At 46.4% G+C, this 26,497-nt stretch overlaps 2 protein-coding genes across 9 annotated transcripts in view; both read right to left on the reverse strand.

Annotated features, from left to right (window-relative positions):
• RPL31 (ribosomal protein L31) overlaps window positions 1-26,497 on the reverse strand; it is a 188,142-nt gene that overhangs the window by 32,961 nt on the left and 128,684 nt on the right. The window lies entirely within an intron of this gene.
• NPAS2 (neuronal PAS domain protein 2) overlaps window positions 1-26,497 on the reverse strand; it is a 158,373-nt gene that overhangs the window by 19,525 nt on the left and 112,351 nt on the right. For all 8 annotated transcript variants that reach the window (XM_053200445.1, XM_053200444.1, XM_053200443.1 and 5 more), the window contains 9 exons: window positions 22,933-23,053; window positions 21,793-21,906; window positions 10,956-11,074; window positions 10,181-10,263; window positions 9,310-9,416; window positions 6,743-6,890; window positions 4,492-4,576; window positions 1,588-1,729; window positions 954-1,063 (listed from right to left, as the gene is read on the reverse strand). In XM_053200445.1, the coding sequence (XP_053056420.1) occupies window positions 954-1,063; window positions 1,588-1,729; window positions 4,492-4,576; window positions 6,743-6,890; window positions 9,310-9,416; window positions 10,181-10,263; window positions 10,956-11,074; window positions 21,793-21,906; window positions 22,933-23,053 (1,029 nt within the window). The remainder of the gene's footprint in view (window positions 1-953; window positions 1,064-1,587; window positions 1,730-4,491; window positions 4,577-6,742; window positions 6,891-9,309; window positions 9,417-10,180; window positions 10,264-10,955; window positions 11,075-21,792; window positions 21,907-22,932; window positions 23,054-26,497) is intronic.

Genomic DNA, 26,497 nt, shown 5'->3' on the forward strand with positions numbered 1-26,497 from the left:
AGGTGGAGTCTATGTCGATCTCTGTGGGTGAGCTGGGGCTGCTCTGATCAAGAAGGATGTCAGAGGTGACACTGTGGGACTTCCAAGGCTAGGTCACAGAAAGCCATGTAGCTTCTGCCTGGCTCTCACAGAAAGCTCCATCTCCAGATATTTCTTCTTGGAACCCAGTTGCCATGCTGGGAGAAGCCTAAGGCAAGTTGGGCCCAGGCAAGAAGGGGCCCAGGCAAGTGGAGGGTGGATGGTCTCAGGGTAGCCCGGCCCACCCCACGTACCAGACATGAGCGCAGACACCCCTGGGGTGTGGATTCCCCAGGTCCAGTCGGTGAGGCTTCTGACACGAGGCAGCAGAGAGGAGTCAGCCCTGCTGTGCCCTTCCTGAATCCCGCGAATGTGAGAAATGACTGTTGCTTTACGTCGCTAAGTTTGGTGTGACCCCTTACAAGGCAGGAGATAACTGGAGTATTGTGTGCATCAGTGATTTTGCATACAGCCAGCGTGCTTTCTAAAAGGCCACTCAATCCCTGACCTTCTGGGGAGGTCTGGTGTGTATCAGGGACACTGCCTGATGTATGCAGAGATAGATTTTTGTTGGCACTGACTTCTTGAACATTTTCCCTGGAGTGAAACGGGACCTCAGATGGAAGGATCCTGTGTACCCTCAGAGACTCTGGGGATGTGACCCCCAGTTTGAGGTTTTTCAGCTTAATCTTTAAAATTCATTTGCATTTTGCATTCCTTGAATACACATCCATGTTAATTTTGGAATAAAAATGTTGCAGATTACTTGCCAATTCAATTACCTAGCTTCCCACCCCTGCCTGCCATGCCATACTCTTAATCTCCAAGTACAACTGCTTCTCTGGGAAGATGAAGTAATGCTGTCCTATGGTGTTGTCAGCCCTGCCACGCTGTGGCACTTCTGGTCGAGAAGGAGTTTAAGGTCACATACATACCGGCATTGTGGCTGCCTGGCTGAGCCCTGGCACGGGGAGCTCTTGGGGCAGGGTGGCTGGTCTCGGCAAAGCCGTGGTGCTGGCCTCTGCCATCAGCTTGCTTGGGGCAGCTGTAAGAAAGCAACCGATCACCTTCCTGATTCATGCATCCTTAACAGCTTTCTTATCAAAAGAGGAGAGCAACGACTGTAGTATGCCTGAAACAAGGGCTTGGGTGGAATGTCTGATAAAAAAAAGTCCAGCATGAATGGAAGCTGTTGCAAGAGCCACAGCTTCGGGTTCTGCCAGCACCCGACCCCCACTGGGAGCAAAGCATTCCCGAGCTTCATGTCCACGACCTGGTTCAACCACCTGCCTGATTCTACATCTTACCAGGGTCACCAAAACCTGGCCAGACTATCCAGCCTGCGTGTCACCTGCTTTATGTCTGTTCTGGAGTGTGGAGAGGTGGAGGGAAGAAAGCCGGAGGGAAAGGAAGCAAGAAACAGTGTGAACCGGAAGGCGGCTTCCACTTGGCAGGCAGAGACTGCCCTGATTCTGCTCAGGCCTGGGACCCTTTGTGGGACTCTATACTCCCACCACCCTGGCCCCACATGGGCGCCCACCCCCTCACCATCCGTGGCAGCACACTCACAGGCGGGTTCTGACATGGCCGTGTGTGAGGATTTGTGGGAGCTTCTGGAGGACACTGATGGTGAATGACTGGTGTTAAGGCCCAAGGTGCCTGCGTCAAGTGCGTTAAAGTGCTGCTGAGGGTCCAGGCTGGAGCCCTTGTCCTGAAACACACACAGAGTCCACATTGCAGTATCGAGATGACAGGAATGTGACTTTAGTTCTCCTCTAACTATGTGGAAAATTTTGGAGGGTGTAGGGAGAAAGACTGAAACAATTTGGAGATCATTCCAGACACATTCAGGTACAATATTTGTACATGTATTTAATCCAGACATCTTTGAGAGGCTTGTGGCTTTATATAAGCAGTATCTATTACACTTGCTCACCTTGGATTTTGATTTTTTAGATATTCATAGCTGATGTTGCATTTTCTTTTTTTTCTTAAAATTGTCACCTCACTGCCCAGATTCTTGGCTTTCCCAGAAGTGGGGGCAGGGGGAGAGGCAGGTTCTAGAAATGAAGTTGGTGGTGGTACCGGATTGTTAACATGCACTGAAACAAATGCCTTTGGAGCCTTCAGAATGTGCCCCACACAGTCTCCCCACTGCCTCTCCTCTGCAGTCTCAGGGCCCCGGAGTGAAGAACAGGCAAAAGGCCAAAGGTCTCCTATCCTTTGGCTCCTGGATCCTAACCAATCCTGGATCCCAGGATGCCCCTGCTTCAAGTGTGATGTGATGAGAAAGCAACTGTGACCTTCCAACCCTCAGGAGCCATCTTTCCATCCTGCATGGCTTCATGTCATAAGCATGAGAAAACAGGGGGTAGGATAATTTTTAAGCTAAAGAAGAAACATAATGCTTACTCTCCTGAGCCATGCTCCTACCCAGGCAGAGGACAGTGACACTCCTGGCATCCACTAGGCTGTTTGCACAGGCAGTGCTATGTCCTACGGTCTTGGGTCTTAAATCTCTGGGTGCAAGTCTATGTGGCTATTCTGTCTTTTGAGTCATGGCTCCAGTGAGGGTGGATTCTGTGTATGTGCCCAAGAAGGGCTGAAATGACTGATATTGGCCTACAGTCCTTTGTGCAAACTCAAATTACAGGATGTGCCTGGATTTGCTGTGCTAAAATGTCAGCTTTGGGACTCTGCTCCTTAGTCACAGAGTCTCCCCAGATACACCCCTTAGAGTGAGGTCCCTGGCCCGGGGCTGTTGGCAAATCGTGTGGTCCTGGTCAGCAGAGAAATAAGTACAGGAAATGAGAGGAAGCACCAAAAGACTTTTATAGCCATTTGACATATCTGCACATCACATCTAAGCATGGGAATTAGCGTTTTACAAAAGCGGTCAGTGACCAATTTGAAATTAAAAAAACAATAGTTAATTACCACTGATAGTTTGAAAAGCATTGTGCCGGAGCTTTTCCTTGAAAAGAGGCAGCCCGAGATTGTATTGGTGTGCTTATACATACGTGCATGTTTATGAGAAGTTCCACTGGGTTCTAGGAGTCCCAAAGGATCTGAAACTTCAATAATGAATTTCCGAGCGGATGATACATATTATGCCCATTTGTGAGCTGTGATATATGGGGTGTATAACACCTGCCTATGAGCAGCTTAATTCTGTTCTTGGACATGATACATGATGCATTATATGACAGAGTGGGATAATAAACATTTCCACAAACAATGGCAGGTGTGTTGTATCAGTGTGCTGGTGATGAATCACCATACAATATATCACCATGCAGCGTGCCAGCAGGGGAGGCTCGCTGAAGACACTGACTGCTCTCTGGTCTTTAAAGGTTATTCCTCCTTCCTCCCAACTCAGCTCTCGTGGACCAGAGATGCTTTCATTGTACCATTGCTGCCACAGCAGCTTCTGGCCGAAGTCTCTGGATTCTAGGTCACTGGCAGCCTGAAACTTGAACCACATTTCACCAATTCTTAAGAGACACTTTCCCCCCTACATTTTGACATTTCTAAAATTGGGATGTGTCTTTCAACTGATGAAAAGAAATCCTTGTTTCACAGATTGACTGGTGGCAGCATTTTCTCTTTCTTAGCGGGAGATAAATAATGGTGGATCTTACAATGGTTAGCTTCTTGGCTTTGATGAAATACAATGCTCCCTCCCTTCCTTGCCTTCTCTCTTTTTTCCCCAACATTTGTGTCTGTTTGAAGGTTGACGTTTGAGGAGCAGGGCTCTGGTCTGCTTGCACATTTCCCTAGTTGTTTGACACAGGGGGAAAGCCTGGTTGGCGGGGGGGGGGGGGGGGGGGGGGACCTAAAAGCTGAGTGTGGAGCAGAGAAGAAGATAAGACTTTGTGAAGGGAAATACACAAGCAGAGCTCCCTGACATGAAGCTGGCTCCAACATGGCTGTTAACCAAGACCTTCAGATGCAGAAGTAGAAAGTACACCTTGCCGACGACGACACGGACAGTATCTGTGAGGGGCACTTGTGGAGGACCCGGCACTTAGGCTGAGGGAAGGACAGGGGCACTTAAATTACTCCATACCTCAATGGGATGATGGAATAAGCCCCCAGCTTTTTATCTGTGGGAGAGATACAAAGTGGACTTATCGTAGCCACTCCTGTAAGGATGGAAAGTCACCAAATCATGCTTTGAGTCCAGAGGGTATGTTTTATACAGCTCTGTGAGTTCTAATCCTCAGTGCCCTCCAGTACGTTAGCTAAATTTTGTGTGTTGTGTGTTTCTGGGCCTCATCTGCAGGACGAGGGCAGTAACAGTGCCTGCTTCACGGGAACGTCATGATGGTAAACAAGAGAATACCTGAGAAACGTGTTGGATAGTACTGGGAACATAGCAAATAAAACTATTACTCTTTCTATTATAACATCTCATGGGAATGCTTACTTAGGCAAACTTGGCCTTTAGATATCTGGTGGGGATCAGCATACCTTGAGTGCTGAAGGGTGGATGGCCTCGGGTGGTGGGTCTTCCAAAGCCAGCTCCTGCCTCCTTTCTACCCGGACATCCGCGTAACTGATCAGGAAATCAAGAGACCACAGCAGGAGGTAGGACATTTCAGATGGCAACAGCAGAGAGGGCTTGTGTGGTACATCGAGGCACCCTACATGACACCCACCCCACAATCATCGCCACGAAAGAGGCTGGTCTTATCACTTGTTTGAGGAAGGAGTTTCATTCTGTGCCTGAATTCCACCAGAGCGACTAATGTGACATTCAAAATATTTTCCTTTCCAGGATGTTTTTACTCCCTTCTCTTTTACTTACCTTCTCCCCATGCCCTGAAACTTCCAAACATCATTGTCTTTAGAAACATATTTTCATCTACAGGATAAGACTTGGCCTTTGAATAATCAGAAGCCTTTCCTAAAACCTACTCAGTCTGGACTGTGCATACAGAGAAGGGACACATGACTTTTTAAATAATTACAACCTTTGAAAGTTTTCTCTCAAACAAATCTAGATCTAGATGCAGAGCACTGATTAATTAATCTGTGGACCCACTTTTAAAATAGTGTGGGTAAGAGGCGCCTATCTGGCTCAGTTGGCTGAGTGTCAGACTTTGGCTCAGGTCATGATCTCATGGTTCCTGAGTTCAAACCTTGCATCGAGTTTGCTTCTATCACTACAGAGTCTGTTTTGAACCCTCTGTCCCCTTCTCCCTCTGCCCCTCCCCCCCGGTTCATGTTCTCTCTCAAAATAAATAAATAAACTTAATAAAATAAAATAAAATAAAATAAAATAAAATAAAATAAAATAAAATAAAATATGAAATAAAATAGCGTGGGCTAATCAATTCAATATGGTGAAGGCCAAAGTGACCCAGCCATGGCTTCTGCTTCATGTGTGGAGGTGCAGGCTGGGCAAGGGGACTTGGGCAGTGACAGTGGCTCTTGGGCTTCTGGAATGTTGTTACCTTATTTACTCACTAGTTCACTCCCTACTCTCTGTGAGGGTTACTTTCCAAGATTTGGGAGGTGGAGGATGGAGAGGAAGAGCAGGGTCAAGGGCAGAGTCTGAAGACCAAGATGCCGCTGGTGGGGGCAAAAAGGCCCTCTGATGAAGGCCCAGGCTGGGTGGTGGTGGGTGGGACTGGCCTGTAACGGGAAATCACTGGCTGCTGAAGTGCCCAAGGGTGGGCTGGGAAGCCAAGATCAAGTTCCTAAGAGTGGCATGCAGTGTGATGGTCAGGGTCACTGGCAAGAAAGACCAACATTTCTCCTCTTTCCTCACTTGCTAAAAGAAGGGAGATTTACTTGTTAACTGTATATATGCACGTGTGTGCATGTACGTATGCATGGTATCTATCCATTTTATCTATCAATCATTTATCTCTTATGTATATATATAAATGCAGTATGTATGTATCTATATGTATGCGTACATATATATCTCTCTCTATATATATCCATTATCTACCTATCGCGTATACGTGCATACAGACATACAATACATATAACCTTTCTTTCTTTGCTTTGCTCAAATGCTCTTCTCCAGACCAGTTTAAAACTGATTTATGTCCTTACAATTTCTGTAGTCAGGGAAAAAAACCCCACAACACAAATGACATTTCTCCTTCACCTTTGGGAATTATGACCCCACACAGCCTGCGTCTAGGAAATGCTGGATATGCTGCCTCCCTTGAAAGCTCTCCTCACCCACACTGGGCTGGGGGTTCCCTGAGGCCACCAGGAACCACCAGGAACCCCCTCCCACCGGCAGCCGGGCTCTATTCCCAACACTGCCTCAGTTGCCAGCAGGGTTTTTTTTTTTTTTTTTTTAAATGCATTAACAATAAAGGGGACTATGTCTGTGAGTTATTTAGAGGCAAAATTTTAATTTTCTTCCCAAAACGGTGACAAGGGAAGGCTGGGGGATGGATGGAGATGAGGGGAAAATATGCAAGTAGGTCAGTGAAGCAGTAAGTCAGTAAGTAACATCCTGGCAGCCTGAACGAGTGTGTGAGGCTTGCGGAGGGGCCTAACTGAACCTTCAGCGTCGAGGGAACGAGTGGGATGTGTACGTGGAGACTCTTCTGTGAACTGCAGAGCACAGCCTGGCCCCAACTGAGGAATTCAAGCCCGGGGCTTGCTGGCTCTCCAGAAGCTGGGACTCCTGAGGCGGCAGGAGCTCTGTGTGAGCTGTGAGGGGCTCGCCCGCCCTCCCAGCCCCAGCCCTCACCTGACGACCGAGTGCGTGCACACGATGAACTCGGGCTTGGAGTTCCACTGGTGGTAAGTGATGTAGTAATGCGTCTGCAGCCAAATCCACTGCTGGCCTTTGGTGAGGAACCGGTAGCAACAGGACTTCCCTTTACCAAACTGCATCACTGTTAGGAGAAAATGGGGTCTGCGGGTAGCAAACGTTAATACAAAAATGATCTCTTCCCCAGAAGTTACTGTTAAAAATACAAGCTTCCAGAAAGTGCCAAACACGGTTTATTTCCCCAGGTGCGCTGTATTTTAAGTGACTCTCAAGATAATGGTAAGCGATAATGAATTCTTAAATAATGGAAGAACAATCTGCAGGCTTCCCCAGATGCTCAAAGGCTTGAGAGAGCCTCAGATAAGGGCAGATTCCCAAACTGGAGTTTAATTAAAAAGAGGCACAGGTTTTCCTGCTGGAGGTGGAACTGTCTTTGGAGCTGCAGGAGCTGAGTACAGAAGAGACGATCCAGACACGGGGGGATCTGGGCCCAAAACAGACCTGACAGCAACCTCTGGCTGGATTCTGTGGCTGTCAGTCAGCAGTTCATGCTTAGTCTACACGGTCCTAAATTAGAGAGTCAGCTACAGATGCCTTCCACCTCAGGCCCCAGTGCTGCAGGGCTGCGTGGAGTCCCCTGCGGTCAAGTCTGTTGGTGGGCTTCCCTGGGGGTGTCAAGAACAGAATGGATGCTGTTGGAATATTAGACTGCACAGGGCAGAAGGCTGGACTGTGGGTCTAGGGAAGAAGAACAATCTGGACTTTATTGCCTCAGTGGCTGGAATTTAGCACCTCTTTTGGCAAACAGTTAATAGATATCACAACCAGGAAACCAAAGCTATAAAGGGAGCCACTGCCTTGGAAAATGTGATCTCCAAAGACGTAGGAAGCCCAGCTGAGTAAGGGCATGGGCTGGACAGAGTGAGAACATCTTGCCTGAGCCCTGGGGCAACTCCTTCAGATGATGAAGGTAATCCTACAACCAGGGTGGCCTTGCTCCATTAGAAGAGTCAGAAGCAGCCAAGGCTTGAGGTAACCCTGCTTCTCAAACTTTCACGTGCCCATGAATCACTTGGGGATCTTGTAAAAATGGACGTTCTGATTCCGCAGGCCTGGTGGGGATGCCTGAGAGTCTACAAGGCTAGCCAGCTCCGTGTGATGTCCTTGCTGCTGTTTGAGGACCACACTTTGAGGAGCAAAGGGTTAACGTTTTAAAGATTAGCCTTAGGGGCACCTGGGTGGTTCAGTTGTTTTCGGCTCAGGTCACGTCTCAAGGTTCATGAGTTCAAGCCCTGCATCAGGCTCGCTGCTGCCAGCCTGTCAGCTCAGAGCCCATTTTGGATCTGCTGTTCCCCTCTCTCTGCCCCTCCCCCGGCTTGTGCTCTCCCAATAAATAAATAAATATTAAAAAAAAAGATCAGCCTTAGGTTCTGAGGATCCTGATGGAACTTAAGCCTATTCTTTTGACAAGAACAGCAGAGAAGGGAAAGTTACAATGGATACTACATACAGGACATCTATCAAAATACAGTGTTGGTGGTCAATTTATGTGTCAGGATCCGTTATGATTAAACATTTTCCTGTCTAAAGCTAGAACTTGGCACTGAAAATATGGCTTTAAATGGTTAATTCTTGACTCCTCTTGCTAAGTGAGAACCCAGATATGCTTGTAATTCTCCCTCTATCCCCTGCCCACCCCACAACATGGGGTACCTCCCCTACCTCCCAGCTTGTGGCCCTCTTCTGTGGCAGAGAGCCTTCCCAGTCCCCTCCCCTAGCTGGGTGAGGAATCCTTCTCTGAGCACCCCCAGTATCCTCAACACGTTCCATCCAATGCAGTGACAGCATCCTATAAGCATCCATTAGACCTTGCTCCTGCAGAGCAGCAAGGAGATTCTGATCACCCTTATGTGCTTGGTCTAGCTCAGTATCTGGCCTGTAGCTTGTGACCAATATATGTCTGCTTACAATGAGCAGTGATGTGAGTTCAATAGTTTGTCTTTGAAATGTATTGCATAGGGCACCTGGGTGGCTCAGTCTGTTAAGTGTCTGACTTAGGCTCAGGTCATAATCTCACGGTTCGTGGGTTCAAACCCCGTGTCGGTCTCTTTGCTGTGAGCGTAGAGCCTGCTTCGATCCTCTGTCCCCCACCTCTCTCTCTGCCCCTCCCCTGCTTGCATTCTCTCTCTGTCTCTCTCAAAATAAATAAATAAACTTAAAATAACGTACTGCATAACTTAGAAAAAATGGCCATCATCACTTACCTTGTTTTCTTAGGTAAGATTCAACAGCTTACCTATCTAAAGGATACTGGGAAGGTGCTGGGGGGTGGGAGGAGGAGGAACAAAGTCAATTCCAGGTAAAAACTCAAACCACAGGGACCTCTGCCACACTAGTACATCATTTTCGAGAAAACAAAGTGTTCCTCCTCAAAAAGAAACCAAGTAATAAGTGGACTTCCAGGGCCCAAGAATCCTGCTGCCGGGGCTCTGTGGAGGGTGCTGGGGGCCATCAGGCGCTGGGGCAGGGTGTGCAATACTCACAGTGCTGATGGCACCTGGCCAGGAGCTCCAGATCGTCAATGTGGTAGTAGTCATAGCCTGAGGTCCCCAAAACTTCAAAAGGCAGGTATCCTATGATCGGAGGGGCTCTGCCAAGCAACGGGGATAATTCATCAGAAAGCAGGTCCCTCTACCAGACTCACCGTGGTGGCACCTCAACACAGAGGATACAGTCTGCATGTTTCATGATCAACACAGAGACCTCATTTCTCAAGAACGATGGCAGGACAGTAATTTTGCAATGGTTAAAACCAGAGAGGCTGTGTTTCCCAAAGCGCTCAACCCTTTTGGCATTTATATATTCAGTTTGCTTAGCGTAACCTGCATTAAATAATAATACATTTTATCATTACCGAATAATTAAAAACAGCTATCGATTGGGGCAGTCCAGTCCCAAAGCTTAACAAAAACTTAAAGGGTGGGGAGGGGAGAGTTCTCATCCTTCAACTGTGAAAAATGTTACAGAAGAAAGAAAGAAGGTGAAGTTAAAGGGACAAAAGAGTGTTGAGAAAATTAAGACGAGGAGGTTCTCTCCCATCTGCCCCTGCCTTCCGGGGAACTGGAGAGGGTCCCGAGTGGGATGGGGGTGAGGGTATCCCAAAGATGTCCCTGGGATGTGGCACCTGGCTCTCCTGAGATGCTCTGGCCCAAACACGGATCATACCCATGGATGGGGCACTTGCAGTTGAAGGGAGGCCGCCTGGCTCTTGGCCGGGAACGATTTTCCCTGCTGCCAGAAAGCCCTTCTCCTTGAAGGGACAAGGCCCGACTTTTCTCTCCCAAGGAGAGCCTGGCTCATGCAAACAAACGCTTGAAAAGGACCCAACCCAAATATGTTTTTCTTTTCACAAACCTGTGATCCAGAAATAAAAATTTCCATTCCAAGCTATGCCTTGAAGTGAATTCCTCTAAAGGTTCGTCAACTATGCACATTTCCTGTATTAGAAGGGAAAAAAATATTGCTTGGGGTGCCAGATGCTCACCCTAGGTTGGTTCAAGAACGCATGGTGGGTAACAGAAGTTAAAATCATTTAGAGCAAGTCTCCAAGTTGTGTTGGGCTGAAACTCATCATCTGTAGCTAATTTCAGTATTAGCTGATACTAAATTTATTTCACAAGCTGGGGAAAAATACCTAAGAGCCAAAATGCCACACCACTCCCTTCCCATTATCTGGAAGGGTGGTAAACATGTGGAAAATGGCTTTTCATCTGAATTTGAATGACTAATTTAACTCCGCATTCATGCCACGGATGTTAAAGCAATCACGGGTGAGAGAATACAGACAAGCCCTGGGTTTTGACACTTGGCCCTCACCTCGGCCTGCCCTGAGTGGTAGTAACGTTGGCATGAAAGGGAGGAGGATCTACAGAGTTGCCAATGAGCATCTCTGCAGGCTGAAGGGCAGCTGATGCTGCCTTCCAGCAAAAGAGCTCCTGGGAAACCAGAGTTAGGGCAAGGGGCATGCGGCGCAGTTCACAGGTGCAGAAAGCAGACATTTCAACTTTTCAAAGTCAGTGGCCACTTCACTGCCATCTTATTCTTTCCCATAAAGACGGTTAGTGAGCTGTAACTAAACATGACTCAGTTGTACTAGTTGCACACAACACGAGCTCTCCCAGGTACTTGCCTTTAAGAACTGTGGTGTTGCCAGACGAACTGTGGCGATGAAGCAGACCTCCTTTCCCAGCGGCACCCGGCAGGGCCTTGAAAGGGTGCCGTCAAAGCCATTACAAGAGGGGCTAGGCACTGGGGCGGGAGGAGACAGGCAGATGGGTTAGCCCTGTGTGGCACAGCAGCCGACCCCGACCTGGCATCACTGTCAGTCAGGGCTTCACGTACATTCACTCTCTTCATTCATACAACAGACACCTCCATGAGGTAGGGGCTACTATTATCCGCCCTGCACAGGAAACAGGAGGCGTGGCCTGTGAGGTAACCTGCTCACAGCCCAATAGAGTTGGAATCCAAGTACCAGCAGACTACCCTGCCTCCTGCTCCCAGTGGTCCTACAGGCACACAGAATGTTGTGCTGGGAAAAACATTTGACAAAAGGAGAAGAGAGCTTCGCTTTGCGGTATGGGCCCGCATTCTCACTTCGGGGTGTGTTCCCTCGTCAGACATGGTTTCTGATACGATGGGCCCCCAGCATTTGGTGACCCCCCCTTTCTACCCCTGGTTCTGGCACAGCACACCTGGGATCCAAGGGCTTTCCGCCCTGAAACTCCACATCGGGAGCCAGGCTGATGCTGGGTTTGGCCAGTGCTACTGAGGAGATGGCCTCAGGATCCAGGGTGATCCCCAGGGGTACACAGTGTCCCCCACAAACTCACTAGTTCTGTAGCTCTGCACAGGTGGCAAACCTATTCATGAGTATCTCACATTCTCACAAGTCTGGGAAGGCGTGACCTTCCTCATTCTACAGATGAGGCAGCTGAGGCCCAGAAAGGTTATATGTATTAACCAAGATGGCTCAGAATCGAAATAACAGAGCAGGGACTCTAACCAGGTCTTCCGTCACCAAGCCTCAAGTTCTTACAGGGCAGACGGGTGGTTGCTCAGGGCTTGTGCCCACTACGGGGCGGAGAACAGGGCCCCGCACACCCTCCGGGGAGGTGCCAGCTGGTGCCAGCTGCCATCTTCCCTGGGAGCTACAGAGATGACTTCACAGTGACTGGGGAGAACAGCTTTACCTTTTGGGCCAGGGAACAATTCTGCTATTTCAGGTGGAGTATGCTGGGTGGGAAAAAGAACCCTGTTAAGTACGAGAAAAGTCAATGGACTATGTATATGGAATTCTTGAACTCAGCTACACATCGGATTCCTTGGGACCTTTTACATGGCCTCCCAGATGCCCAGACACCATTCTCAGATCAGCTGATCCAGGGACTCTGGCTGTGAAGCCCAGGCACTGGAGGTTTTAAAAGCTCCCCACACTTACAACCATGTAGTTAGGGTTTTGGATCATTATGCTAGATAATCTATACTACCTCTCCCTTTTTCAAATGTAGTTGATTATATCCTGAACTAGATCCTGAATTCTAACTACATTTCTGAACTTGTAGACTTAAACATAGTTGTGTTTTCCAATTTGAGAACATATAAAGCAACAGAAAATGAAATGCGTTCTAAAATGAAATCTGCAAGACTTTCTTTGGATTTTAGCTTTCCAATAATTTTTGTTTTATATGTTCGTAGGTTTCTAAGTGATTCTATAATGTGGTCTTCTATCCACTAACATGAATAAATTCATTTTACCAAACATATTCTCTGAATTGATTCACATAAATATTAATATAAATGTTTCCAAACATGAATATAAAGGGGCAAAGTAGAAAACAGTGGTCCCTGAGGAGTTTACAGCTGTCATTAGTTGGCTTAGTCCATTGTAGATTAATGTGGAGGGTGAGCCAAGGGACTCACTGAGGGGAGAGAAGGCAATCCCATAAGGGAAGGGTCTGCAGATGTGAACATCTGCATAATGAAAAAAGACATGAAAAAATCTCCCAGATGTGAAATACCCCCTCTGCATGAATCTAAGAGACATCGACTGCCAAATAAAGACCTAATAAAATTCTCCCTACTCTTTCAGAAAACCTAGGCCTTCGAAGCAAACTTCCAAAAGGACTTCCTGGAAATTTCTAGAGAAAGTCTCTCTCATTTGTTTCTAAACCATGCGCCTTGCTGGAATGATCCTTCTGGCTACCAAATTAATGTATTCTGTCAGTAAGTGCCTTCCTTGGTGATTTACCATGAGGAAGACAGGGAGACAGAAGGAGCGTGGGGGGGTGAAACACCAGCCCCTAATAATTTCTTCAAGGGGCAGAGACCACGGAAATTATGTGAATGTTCCGCAGAGCTTACTGCTGGCCTGGCTGCCTCCCAATGCAGTTGTGTATCACTCCTTTTATAACTTCTAAGGTTTTAAAGATGAAAATGCACCCCACAGGGGAAATTTCATTATTGCTTATAGCCTGCACTTGATAAGCTAGATACTTTACAGAGGGGCCCAGAACCAAGCAAACTCCTCTTCTAAACGAGCTTTCTCCCCCAAAACCTTAAGCAGCTGAGGGCTTGATCAAAGGTGAAGGTGAATCAAGGATGAAAGTTGTAACAGAGGCCAAGGGGATAACCTTGGGGGAAGTCAAGGGGAAGAAGATACTTTAAACATTTTGCCAACCGCGATTCAAATGACTTTTATTCACAGCATGAGCCTCCTCACAGATTCCAGAGTCAACACATGAGCAAACTGCTCCCTGGGACTTCAGAGTAATATTTAGCACTTAGAATAACTTCTCTGGCACTTCTTATCCCAAGGTAGTTAATAAACATTAATTAAGGATTTAATTAGTTGTTTCAATTTAAGTAATAGAAAAAACATATCTAATTACAACTGGCTTCCTGAGCCTCTCGGAAGAATTAACCAGTTGATGCAGACGCAGCCCTATTTATCAGATCTCTGCCTGCTTTCCCACTTCTTTCTTCCACCACTACAACACGCACACACGCACAGCATTCATGCCACAGATAAAAGCAATGATTTCTTGCTACATTTTTTGCCCTGAGGGTCATCTTACTTGAAATTGATCTTACTCTTGCCCAAAGCTAAAGAGACAGGTTTCCCCGTGGTAGGAACTGGATCTGGTAGTTCCCTGTTTCCCACACTGAGCAGGCATCTTGTACACAGCAGGCGCTCAACATGTGTTTACTGAATGTGTCTCTGATGAGAGGACCTCCCATCTCACCCCTAAAACTACAGCTTAAGATCTAGCTGGGGAAGAGACCTTCTGATCCCAGCCTGCAACAAACACACAGGCCTCGAGACCCCACCGGGGGCTCCCTTTCTGCAGCCCAGCCTGGTGCTGCTGGGGGCTGGGTTGCTGTGGGAGGGTGCCTACAGAGCATGGTCCAGGGTCCCACCGGCACTTGGGCTGGCTCACTGCCCTACTGGTGCATTTACACTGGTCAGAAGGATCTGGGCAAGGTCTGCTGCAAATCAGTATATCGCAGTTGCCACTCGGTGAAAACAACACAAGTGCCCATATGGGTCTCAAGCTCAGAAACATGCAAGATGGTGCTCTGTGTTTAGCCTTCCTATTAAAACAGTCCATGGGGGTGATCAAGCCCTTCTTTGCTCCTGAACCTTTCATCACAATTTCAAATTTTAGAGACCCTGGAAGAATTCTGCCTTGGGCTTGCACTCTAGGGATTCTGAACACAAGAGAGCCCTGAGGTTCTCCAGAGAATAAGAGTGATTAAAGTCTGTCTCTCCTGGTGTCTGGGGTTGGCTTCCATCTCAAAGGTGACCTCTCAAGTCAGTCATGGAAAGAAGACAAGGATGTCTGAAAGGGCAGGGAAGTCTCCAGTGGCATGAGACATGTTTGCAAAGGGGTGGGAAAGAATGAGGAAGAAGCAGAGGTGGGGATAGTGAACATTAGCTAATAGCAAAGGAGTAGAAAGAAATGGAAAAAGATGTACCTATGGTTCCTCAGTACTGGTTCAGTCACCAGGCCTAAACAATTAAGTATTCTGATCAGAGATGGCCTGCTTATGATAAATTAGTTGCAACAGCTGTAGGAAAGCACACTAATAGTCCGCAAGGAGTGACAAATAGCTTTCTCAGCACTTCTTGGAACAAACAAAAATCAAAGCCGAAAGGTGTTCAGGAAGACATGAAACAATCAGTGAGGAGGCTTGCTGAGAGAAGAAAAACGTTCTCAAATCTCATTTATGATAACTGTCCAAAACGTCTGGGTTACAGTGTCAGAATGTTAAGGAAAAAGTGATTTCCTGAACATTCACGAGAAATCCTCTCCCTCTAATTAAGCACTATTTTCAGAGGCTTCCTTTTTCTCTTAGCAGTACGGTATGCTTTACCCGATGTGTTCTGAATAGCCAGGTTACTCGGTTCTTAGGACAGCAGCAGCAAAATAATCCTGCCCCGGTTTCTGGCTCAGAGCACCACCTAACTAGCTGGGGTAAGGCGTGGTTCTTTGCTTTCTTTTTGCCAGTTCTGTTTGGCATAAGAATGAACGAGGCTGGAGACAGGCTGAGAGCCACACAAGAAGGCTAAGGGTTTGCAATTTGCGAGATTGAAAAAATTACTCAGATGGGAAAATATACGTCTCAGTTAAATATTTCTTCTTTTCCTTGGTGTTTGTTAATAAAAATGAGTATTTGGGGGGGCAGGAGGTTGTAATGGCATTGATAAGATATCCACCAGACAGTTGTTGTGGACAGGGCCAGCTGATTTTCCCCCTAAGGAAAGTGGACTTCGTACAGGATGTTGCCCCCTGTCCTCCATCTGGATGTCTTGTGCACATTTTTTGTCACAATTCCTGGACAACCTCTACGGAAGTGCCTGCTCCCAGGCTGGAACAAGCAGGAAGATGTGTTTGTGTGACCATTCCTCACTGCTCCATTTTAATATGGGCTCTAGATGCTCAAGCAAGACAATGACCTTGGGTAACACCTTGTTCTTTATTGCATTCTTATTTCCTCCACAATCTAATCTGGCAGCAACGGCCTCTGCTGGAGAAAGATGTGGTACTTCCATGTTGGGGGGGGGGGGGACACTCTGCTTCTTGCTCTTGGGGGCCTGTGACAGATAGATGAGACATTCCTTCCCCGAGGCTGTCCTTCCTGTGCTAAACTCACATCTCCATTCTCAGTGAGATCTGGTGGGAGTGGATTTGTTCCCCTAACTGAGAAATCTCAATTCAGCTCAGGAAAACAAAAAACAAAACCCCTAAAGCCATAAAATGAGGCAACCTACAGAAATCCCACGGAACATACGGAGTCAAGTGTTATAAGCTAAAAAGCCTCCATTTCTGCCAGTATTTCAAATCTGGTTGTGTGGTTAGAGGCGAATAGGTAAAATGAGGGCAGGGAAACTTTTATACTCTGGTGTGTGGTTTCTGGAAAGCCCAGAGTGGAATGTTTGCTGAGGGTGACCTATTTGGAACCACACCAACAACTTTTGAAATACTGCTTTCTGGATTTCAGTCAGATGCACATTTAAATCCAAGTCTGGGGGAGAAGCAAGGGCTTAAATAGAGGATTGCCTTCTTCCTGGCATGAACTTATCTTTCAGGAACTGGAACCTGTTTACTAGGACCCCTGAAAGCAAAGACTGTTCATTACATCTTTTAAAATCACGTGGCTGATTCTTCTCCAGTAAGAGTGGTGGGCAGGGCTGTGAGACTTGGGTGGGGGGTTGGGAGAGGCCCCAGGGGCTCCTCTATTTAACTGGACAAGGAAAAAAGATGGAAGGGTGTATTTGTTGGAGGTATTTTTAAACATCTGTTATGGGACAAACATAGCCCCGAATAAAGTAATTTCATTTCACCCCTCTTCTGGAAATGATGTGCAGAGCAGAGGTAGACCAGGGACTGTTGCCATCAGTGGTGATTTCTGGTGCTCCTGGCCACATGGCCAAAATCAGACAGTAGGCTTTTTATGGGAAGAGGAGGAGACATGTGGTTCCGTATTCCAGCTCAGATTCCCTCAGGAAGCTCTTCACAGACTTGGTTAGAAACTGTCCTGAAGTGAAACAGTTCTAGGAAAGCTACTTTCTTGTTCCATTTCCTGACACATACTTCTTCACGTTTATTAAAAATCTAGGTTAAAGATGTGAAGTCCCATCTTCACCTCCTCCCCACCCCAACCCCAGAACATCTGTACCAAATGATGAAGTCCGAAGGAGTGACCGAGATGTGCAAATACTAAAGCAGAGGAAAATTCCATTTGGTGGAAGTATTTAGGCGATGGTTGCTGTGTCTGTGCAGCCATGGTGCATGGAGTGGGGTACAGAGGTAAAGGGGTAAGATGGCACAATCAGCTGCTGAATCCGGAAATGTCCCACTGGAGGGTTTAATCTCATTAACAAGGGCAAAGGGGCTTTTGTGCCTCCCCACACCCCAAATTCCTAACTCGACCTACTTATACTGGTGACAGACCCAGATGAAGTTATCTGAGTTAGCAGGCAAGCAGATGAGGGTCTTCATCTATGGGATTTAAAGGTCACCAAAAGCCCTCTCTGGATCAATGTCACCTGTCTTCCATGCCCTGAAGCCTACATGTTCCCCTTTGGGCCCTTTGGCTTAAGGCCCAAGGGTACTTACAGATGTGAATTTTGAGTCACAGCCCGCACCTCTATCAGGCTCAAGGCAAATTGGTTGATCAGATGAACAAGAGGCAGGGAAGAGAGTGTGTCAGAAACACTACTGGCAGGGGTACCTGGGTGAGGGGCCTGGATAAGGACATCAGGGAGCACCCAGGGAGTCCAGGTGGGGAAGGAACTTGATGGGGGTGGGGGACACAGAATGGGGACAGAATGGAGGCCAAAGATGACCATACACTGACCATGCACTGGTCAGTGACCTTCCAGTGCACACAATTCACAAATCACCATAAGTTATACATGTGCCAGTCTACCCAGCACATACCACAGTGGATTTAATCTTTGCATCGGATTAAAGGCCAAAGAAGTAGTGGGAACCCTCCTGGAAGCCACCCCTCCATCTCTGGGGTGGGCTTTGGGGTCAGTGAAGGAGAGCTCTATTATTAGCTCTCAGTTTTGGAAAAGCCTCATTTCCCTGTGAGTCAAAAGTCAGGTCTGAGCTGGACCTCTGTCCCCTACCACCTGTACGTCCAGGGCTAAGATCTCTGAGCCTCAGTCTAGGCCAACGTACTTTTGTTGAGCCTTACTTATATACCAGGCATGGATTGCATAGGCCCAGGAAGGGGTGCAAAGAGCTCACAGATCAGTAAATGTCACCATCCTTTCCACTCCATTATTGATAAAAACGAGAGCCTTGTATTTTCCTGACAGGTATCAAAAGAGAATGTGCCAGGCAATGCTCCATAAACTCAGCAGCCCTACAGAAATGATAGGACTTTTCCTGATAACGGACCAGGGTAGGGTTTCCTACATAGTTCTTTGAAGTGCGCACAGGGATTTTATTAAAATAAAAGCAATGTTCATAGTCATTTTTCTTCTACACATATTGCTTTGAAAGGTGTGCCATGCCTGGGGACTCAGGGAAGTTGCATGGGGTGGCTTGTGTACAAACCACATTTTGTACTCTCTGTATTTGGTGCTTTGACATTTGGGGCCTTGCTGACCTTGGAGAAACTGCTGCTTTCAGGGTTGGTCAATTCCTAGAAATAGGGTATGACTCACCTTCCAGTGCACCTTTCATAGGCAAACCAATCAATCTAGAGCTCACAGCCCAACCATATCCTTTATGGGGCTCTGACACTCTGGGCTACTATCCACTTGCCCTAATCACTCAGGTCCCTGAGAACTAGAGACAAACCCCTCTACCCAAGAGCCTACTAAAATTATTCAAACCCACCAAACTGAAGTCTGTTTATGCTGCCTCACTCAATCTTTTCTACAGAAACCACACTAGGAGGCTCCTGCCCACATCTCCTACTCGCCCTGCCTCTTGACCTACCCTGGTGCTTCCCCGTGTGGCCTCCACAGTGTCTTGTGCCCATTTTTAGAGATCTGTGAGCATAAACCCATTTGTTTTCAAACAAATCTTGGGTATCCTTAAAACAGCGTGGTTCACGGGTGCGGGACATCTGATGTGCATAGGGACGGACATCATGTCCCAACAGCATGCCCAGTGGCAGGGACAGGCCTGTGTGCTGCATCTACATGTTTAATTTCAACGTAGATTTGCTTTGCAACATAGCAAAGCACTGGGGTTAAGGGTAGGAGTTCAGGGTTAGAATGTGCACTTCTGATTCTTATGTGCATCAGTTTCCTTCTCTGTTAAGATGCGACGATGCCAATGGTACCACTTATAAGGTTGGCGAGAGGATTCAATGAGATTATCAATGCAAAGACTGGGCCCAGGACCTGGGAGTTAGGAAGCACTCCTAAGGTGAGCTATTTTGATTAACCCATTGTCCAATGTTTATTAAGAAGTAAACCTACAAAATCAAATTTGAAGTATTTCTTACAGTATGTTAAACTCTGTTTTATAGGTGAAAAATAATTGAATGTTGGTGATTTCATAGGGTTCCATCTTAGAAATTCATTTCCCTCTGACATTTGTTGTGGTCTATTTTCATCCAAGTGAGAATGATATTTCAGGTTTTCCACAATTACATTTGGAGACTCTTGCCTCAGGAAAGCCCCCCTAACTCTGGTTTGTTCAACAGGCTCTGGAAAGACACTCTGGCACTCTTGGCTTTAAATTTTCCACTTTTCGATACTGTGTGTTTATAGCAGTAACAGTTTCCAAAAAAAAAGAAAAAAAATCACACATAATTTCCACATATTCTTTCAGGCAAACAAACACTGTCTCAACGTGAAGTGAAAATAAAGCTTTGCTGGTTAGGAAAAAAAACCCCAGGTATTCACAATGAAGTCTGCCTCTTTCCTTGAAACCCTTTAAAATGTGATAAGCGACAGGAAGCTTCAAAGTGATATTCAGCAGCATAGTAAGGGAGAGTTGTGGAAATGTAAATGAACAAAGGATGGGACTGCAGCTCGGCAGCCAATCACAGGTCGGTTCCTTAATTAAGCGGTGCGCCGTTGTCATGGAGACACGTGGGAGCAGCATCCCAGAATTTCCACAGTCTTGGCACTCCGGGGGGCCAGGGTGCCTTCCCCTTCCTCGCACGCAGACACATGGGATGTTCTGCTATTCCAGCAGCTGGCATGATGGCCACAGCACACATTTTAAGCAAATTGCAAACCAGTGCTTATATTAATTCAAGAATAAAGCTGTAGGAAGGAGCACCATTAACGTGAGGAGTACCATTACGATTCCTATGGAATGGCATTTAGTATCACAATAGGGTAGTGTTTCTCAAAGTCCATGACCCCTTTCATCAGAGCCCCAAGGTTCTTTCCAATTGTACAATCCCAGCCCCACCCTCAGATCTCCTGAACTAGAATCTTCATTTTGACAAGGTGCCTCACCCAGTGAACTCTGCACCAGGCCTGGCATCATGCTGGGTGTTCTACCAGGCGTCTCATAGGTCAATTTCTTGAGCTAGGCAGCCCAACCAGCTACCATTTACTTGTGTGGTTCATAAAACATTCATCTCTTGAGGTTTAGGAAAGCCTTTCAGATGAGTCGGGTTAGGCATGGTCAGGCTTTGGCTTTATCCTGTTTGACCCAGATTTAGGGCCCCACTTGTGAAAGCTGACCTGTCTTCACTTCCAACCACTTAGGAACCCTGTTTGGGTAGGTTCCCAAAGGGCCCCAAGTTAGCCAAGGAGCCCATCATCCAGGCACGGGCCCTGAACGTTAGGCTTGAAAATCACTTTGGCAGGACCAAAGTGTTTAGCATCTAGTTCAGGCTTTTAGACAAAGTATGTATATTTATGCAAACAACATACAACAGAAGATTGTTTGAGGGGGAAGGAAAGATCCTGGTTAGCTTCAGCATTAGGACTCGGGGCCATTATGTTGGCAGATTCTAACGGAAACTCTGGGTCTAATTTGGTGGGTAAATGGACTCCATCATGGGTCCAGAGGCTGCCCAAGCAGGGAGCCATCAACTCCCTGGTGTCTCCACCTGCCCACCCATCATTTCTGTGCCTCATCTTCCTGTCTCTTTTCCTTTGGTATTTTTCTCCTTTCCTTCCCTCTCTCTCTCCCATCCCTGTCAACTCTTCCTTCTGTTTTTCCCATCTTTGTGGTTTTATGAAATGTCAGATCATTCAAAGTGGTTTGTTTTGTGTTGAGGTTTGAGGAGTGAAGCAAACAAAAGGCAGGCCTTTCTGTGCTGGGCTCCACAGTGGGGCTGTGGGCTGGGGACTGTACTTCGGAATTTCCACCACCAGGCCTGCCTTCCCATTTTCCCAGGGTCAAAAGGGAAACTGAGGGTGTCAGTCTAGTTTAGAGGTACAACCAGAGCTTGGACCATTAGTTATCTAGATAATTTCAGAGAGTAAGATTTTACACTTGGCTAATCTGCTTCATAATCCATCCAAATGTGGATTTTTCTGGCTCCTCATAAAACGGCCACTTTCTGTGCATTAGGGTCAGAGTGAGCAGAAGACCTATGTGCCAGACCCATGAGAACATGCTCACAGCAGGTTCTGGAAAAAGGAGACTAAAGATGCAAAAACCAAGGTTATGGATCTTCATGTCACAGTGAAGCCCTGTTTGGCTGTGTGTAGGCTGAGCCTGTTCTTTATTAACTAGAAGCTGTTTCCCACAGTACAGAACTATTCCATCAGCCTGAAAATAAATACATGAATAAAGTGCATTTCAGTGGGACTTTGTGCACCGGCATAAACAAGTGTGGGAGTACGTTCTTCTCACACGGGAGACAGCATTTACGAGCACAAAATGCATCTTGGGAACATGAAAATCCAAATGCAAATATGAAAAGCACGTATTCTCACTCCTCCTCCCTCAGGGATTCTTATGCCCCCGTGTGCACGTTTGCATGATAAAAGACACTGTCGCAATTATATGACAATTAAAGCTTACCATTGTTGTAAGAGCGAAAATTTCCTACAAATTTTATGTATTCATAAGTTGGAAATTCCTTTGGGTTCAAGCTGCCTCTGAGAAGATGGCAATAAAACTCTAAATCGTTGTCAGCTGGGCCGTTAAAGGAAAAAAAGAAAAAGGAACATGAATATGACACAGATTCTAGACTAAACAAGTTTATCTTTGTGTAACTCATGGGCTTTAGTCTATAAATGGCCAGGACATTTCTCTCGTTATGACTGACTTTTGGACATGGTTTTATAACCTTTGCAGAATAGGGGGTTTTCCCCCATAGTCTATATGGATATTTTTGCATTCTGTACTTGGGCCCAATTAGTCTTAATTTGCTCCCAGATGTCTGTGGTTGCTTATGTCGGCATTGATTAGTTCTGGTTGTTTTCATATGGTGTATTAAAATAAAGCTGCTCATATAGAGCTGCTCTCTTTAATTTAATCTTTTCACAATGCTTTGAAGTAAAATCAGATATACAACAGGACAAATTATTCATGGAAAATGGACTAAGGCTTGAACAAGCACGAGGCACTTGCGTTACCTCCATCAACGTACATGGTTCAGCAGGCACTGAGGCCGCCCTTTCCATCCAGGTTGCCAATTTTGAGAAAAACTTTAAAATTCCATAAAAACTGGAAACGTATAGAAATAACCAGATGACAGCCTCGGGAGAGGAGAATTTAGCGTTTTGACCTAATTATTCAGTTTTCAGTTGGATACTTGGTTATTATATACATCTAGCTTTACAGTGCCCTCTAAAATAAGCAAGTCGACTGTTCCCTGATTTTTTGCAGTGTTGATTACCAAAAGACTCTCATGTTAAAAAAAAAAAAAGAACTTGTATTACAGGCAAAATGAATTCTTATTCTTAAGCACCATGCTTTCAAATTTTCCACAGAGAAGCTAAATGTCATATGATTCTACTACATACTACTACTACATAAAACTCTAGTTTTAGCTTTAAATTTCAAATAAAATATACCTCTAAGGACTTTGGAAATACTCTGAGTCACAAGGAAAGCTGTTCTTAAAATTAGTTCTCCCTCTCTTAATTCATGCTAACCTCCTTTCCAAAGTAAAATTCTTATCTTTGTATCTTGTAAAACCAGTAAAGGTAAACTTACATTTTAAGTATTCTGGGGAGGGGGAATCTGTCACAAGCATATGGGAAGAGAGCATTTTATAAACTTCTGAATGTTCTTGTTCTGGAAGAAAATTTAACAAATTCTGATCCATGACATCTGACTGAAAAAGAAAATAAAGAACAAAGGTACACACTCAACGAAGATGAAAAACAAAAGCAAAACCAAAACCTGGACATTCAGGACCATTTAGAACTGATCTCTGAAATGAAAAGTCCAAGATCTGATTTTCCACAAAGACTCTCAGTTCCATCACTCTGTAATCCTGGATTATAATCTAGAACGTGTCACTTGTTCCAATGCAAATGTGCTATGGTATTGCCCAAGGGCCCACGAGAAAAGTAAGAGTTAAATTAGACAAATATGCAGACAGTCCCACTCTTCCTGGAGGAGCCCCACCTACCAGCACTCCTGTGTTCTGGCTGGGGCCCCCGTGTGAGCCCTGTCACTCGTGTGAAGGGTTGTAAAGAATGTGTGGGGTTCCTTTTCTGACCCCCATTTCCGAACGCCTGCTTACTTCTTAAGATCCCTCCAATCGAAGGAACTGCACTTTTTTTCTGAGTGCTTGGGCACTGCGCATACAAAATGAATACGATGTAGAATCTAGATATAGCATTGTCCAATACAACTGTCTGTGAAGATGGAAATGGTCTATAATGTGCGCTGTCTCTTACAAGAGCCACCAGCTACGTGGCTATGAACACTGAAATGTGGCTGGTAGGACTGAAGACTGAATTTTTAATTGTATTTAATTTTAATGATTTTAATTGGAATTTAAATAGCCACATGTGGCTAGTGGTTCCCATAGTGGCTAGTGCAGGTGGAAGCTCACAGAGGAGAAAGAGAGAGAAGACAGGCACGTCTCTTGCTGCCTTAGTCTCCCTCGATAAACTCATGCTTTCATACATTTTTGAAACACGACCTGCAAACACTCTTAAATTTGTATATCCAGGCAACTCTCTGTTGTGTGCCCCTGAGAAGCTGAGATTCACATGCATACCTAATGTCCTCATTCTTTTGCACCCATATCTCCTCTTCCCTCGAGCTCAATGTCCCGATGCCCGGTATTGCCAATTGGTCACTTGCCCGTCCTAGACACCCTGGTGGCATTCTCAACGTCTCCCCTTCTCACCCTCATCTTCACATCCAAATGATGTTCAAGTGCTGTGAGACGTTCCTCCCTCAAATTCTCTCAGATCTCCTCACTTCTCTTTATTTCCATGGCCTCAACCCCCAGTCTAGATCACCATCATCTCTTATCTGGGGAATGAACTGACCAAACTAGTCTTCCCACATCAACTTTTGTTCCTGTCCAACTTATTCTCCATCAGCAGCCAGAAGGAGCCTTGTATCATCAGATCAGGTCACCCCCTTGCTTAAATCGATCTAGCGGCAGGGCACCTGGCTGGCTCAAGCCGTACAGCATGTGACTCTTGATCTCAGGGCTGTGAGTTTGAGCCCCATGTTGGGTGCAGAGCTTACTTAAAGACAAAACAAAACAATACAAAACAAATCAAATACTGTCAGTCAGCTTCCAAATGCTCCCATGACAAAGTCTGAACCTCCCCATTCACTTCTGAGGCTGCGTATTACCCACCCTCTAAACTTCCTTCTTTCCAGTCTACCAGGTTTGCTCTTCCCCATGCTGCACCCTGAGGCTGGGACATCGTGCACTGCTCCTTTTGTCTGGCTAACTTTTGTGCATCCTTTAGGTCCCTGCTTTGAAGGCACTGCTTCTGAGAATGCATGCATAAATGCCACCCTGACTGCTGTGGCTCTGGCCTCTGAAGCCCCTTACTGTGCGCCATATTGAAACCGCTGGTGAAGGGCAAGTCTGCCTAGACCACACTGGCCTGTGTCACGACAAGGTGGGGAGAACCCTAGAGGTTGGGACTGAAAGCTGGCCCTACCCCCTCAGGGCTGCGCTTTGCTCAACCAAAAGAGAAGGAAGCCAGGAGCTACTGGTCAAAGGGCACAGAGCAATCACTCAATGGATGCTCAGTGTGATTAAGTGTTTAATAACCCTTTAAGAAAGTTCTTGAAGTTTTCTTGTTCATTCACATGCTGATGTGTATCCTCTGCCTGCCCCATCCAACAGGAGCCCCAGGAGAGTAGGGGTCCTGTCTGCCTTCATCTTGATATGCCTGACATCTAATGGTGCTTGGCCTTAGGAAAAAAAAATGCATTAACTAGCTGAAAGAAGTAAAAGGAGTAAAAACAAGACACCCCTAGAACACTGAGCATGGTGTGCTGAATCCAATCACAAGGACCGAGAGGCTTTCAGGGAACAATTCCCACAGGCAGAGATCCTTGAGTGGGATCTGGGGGACAAGATGGCATCTTCAGGGCAGCCAGGGTGCTCTGGGCAGGGGGCACAGCATGCACAGAAACATCACAGGGGAGGGAGGAGAGCAATGGAGGCAGGGGTTGCAAAGGGAAGTGAGGCCAGAGCAAAGAAGGTTGCAGAAGAGAGAGTGCCCTGTCCTGTGTGCCTGGGATGGGGAGATGGAACCCACTGAGGGCCTAGAGGAAGGCACTGTACCAGTGCTTTAAAGAAATCCCTTAAGGTTTCTAGTCTGAGGAGGGAGGGAGCACAGGAAACCAGGCTAGAGATGGTCAGAGTCTGAGTAGGCACAGGGAATGGGGAGATGTAATGCACAGGAGAAGGGAGAGTCCAAACAGGTCATTCAACAGCATAATCCACCCAACACTGAGGGCTACTGTGTGCCTGCCAGCCACTGCCTTTGGCACTGGGAAGAAACACAACGAAGGCAAGCCCCTTCCCTCTTGCAGCCAGCATTCTAGAGGCTGTGAGGAAGGGAGATACCAACTTGGTGGCTGATGAAGGACAGGAGGAGGAAAGGAAGGGACTCCCAGCTCCATTGCACCCTGGCTTGGCTTGATCTCTATTGGCAAAGACTCTGCAAACCCTTCACTAGCCTGTGCTATCATTTTCTCATTCAGGCTTTCTCCAAGTTCCTTCTGATGTTCTTGAATTTATTGTAAGCGCATTCCCTTTAGTTTTTTAGATGCTGACTAATGCTCAAAGACAACAGTATTCTTTCTTCTTAAAGACATTTCAGATACAAGAAAATGATGACGAAGTCACTCCATGGCCTTTTCTTGGAGAACCAGGTGGAAACCCCTTCCCCTGATGTATGACAGAGAGCAGGGTTACAGGGTTACCTGACCTTGTTGCTCCTGTGGAAGGCAGTTGGCAGGTCACAGGGCTGTGGGGGCACCTCAGGCTACAAGTTCTGCATAGAATAAAGGTGAACCCTGGATGGAGATTGGTGGGAGGGGGGAGGCTGTGAGGATTATGAGTCAATACACGCACGAAAAGGGCTCAGAGCTGTGCTTGGCACAGAGCAAGCTCTTTCTCTCTTCACTGTTATATTACTATTATGCCATTTCAACATGACAACCAACACAAACAATGATAATTTGAAAATTTAAACCCTAATGCTTACCGGAGAGTAAATTATATATGCAATTGAACTGTCCCTTGAATGAGCTGAGCTCTGCTTATTAAAATGACAGCAATTAC

Source organism: Acinonyx jubatus, chromosome A3, assembly GCF_027475565.1.
Source record: "Acinonyx jubatus isolate Ajub_Pintada_27869175 chromosome A3, VMU_Ajub_asm_v1.0, whole genome shotgun sequence".
NCBI classification, from domain to species: Eukaryota; Metazoa; Chordata; class Mammalia; order Carnivora; family Felidae; genus Acinonyx; species Acinonyx jubatus.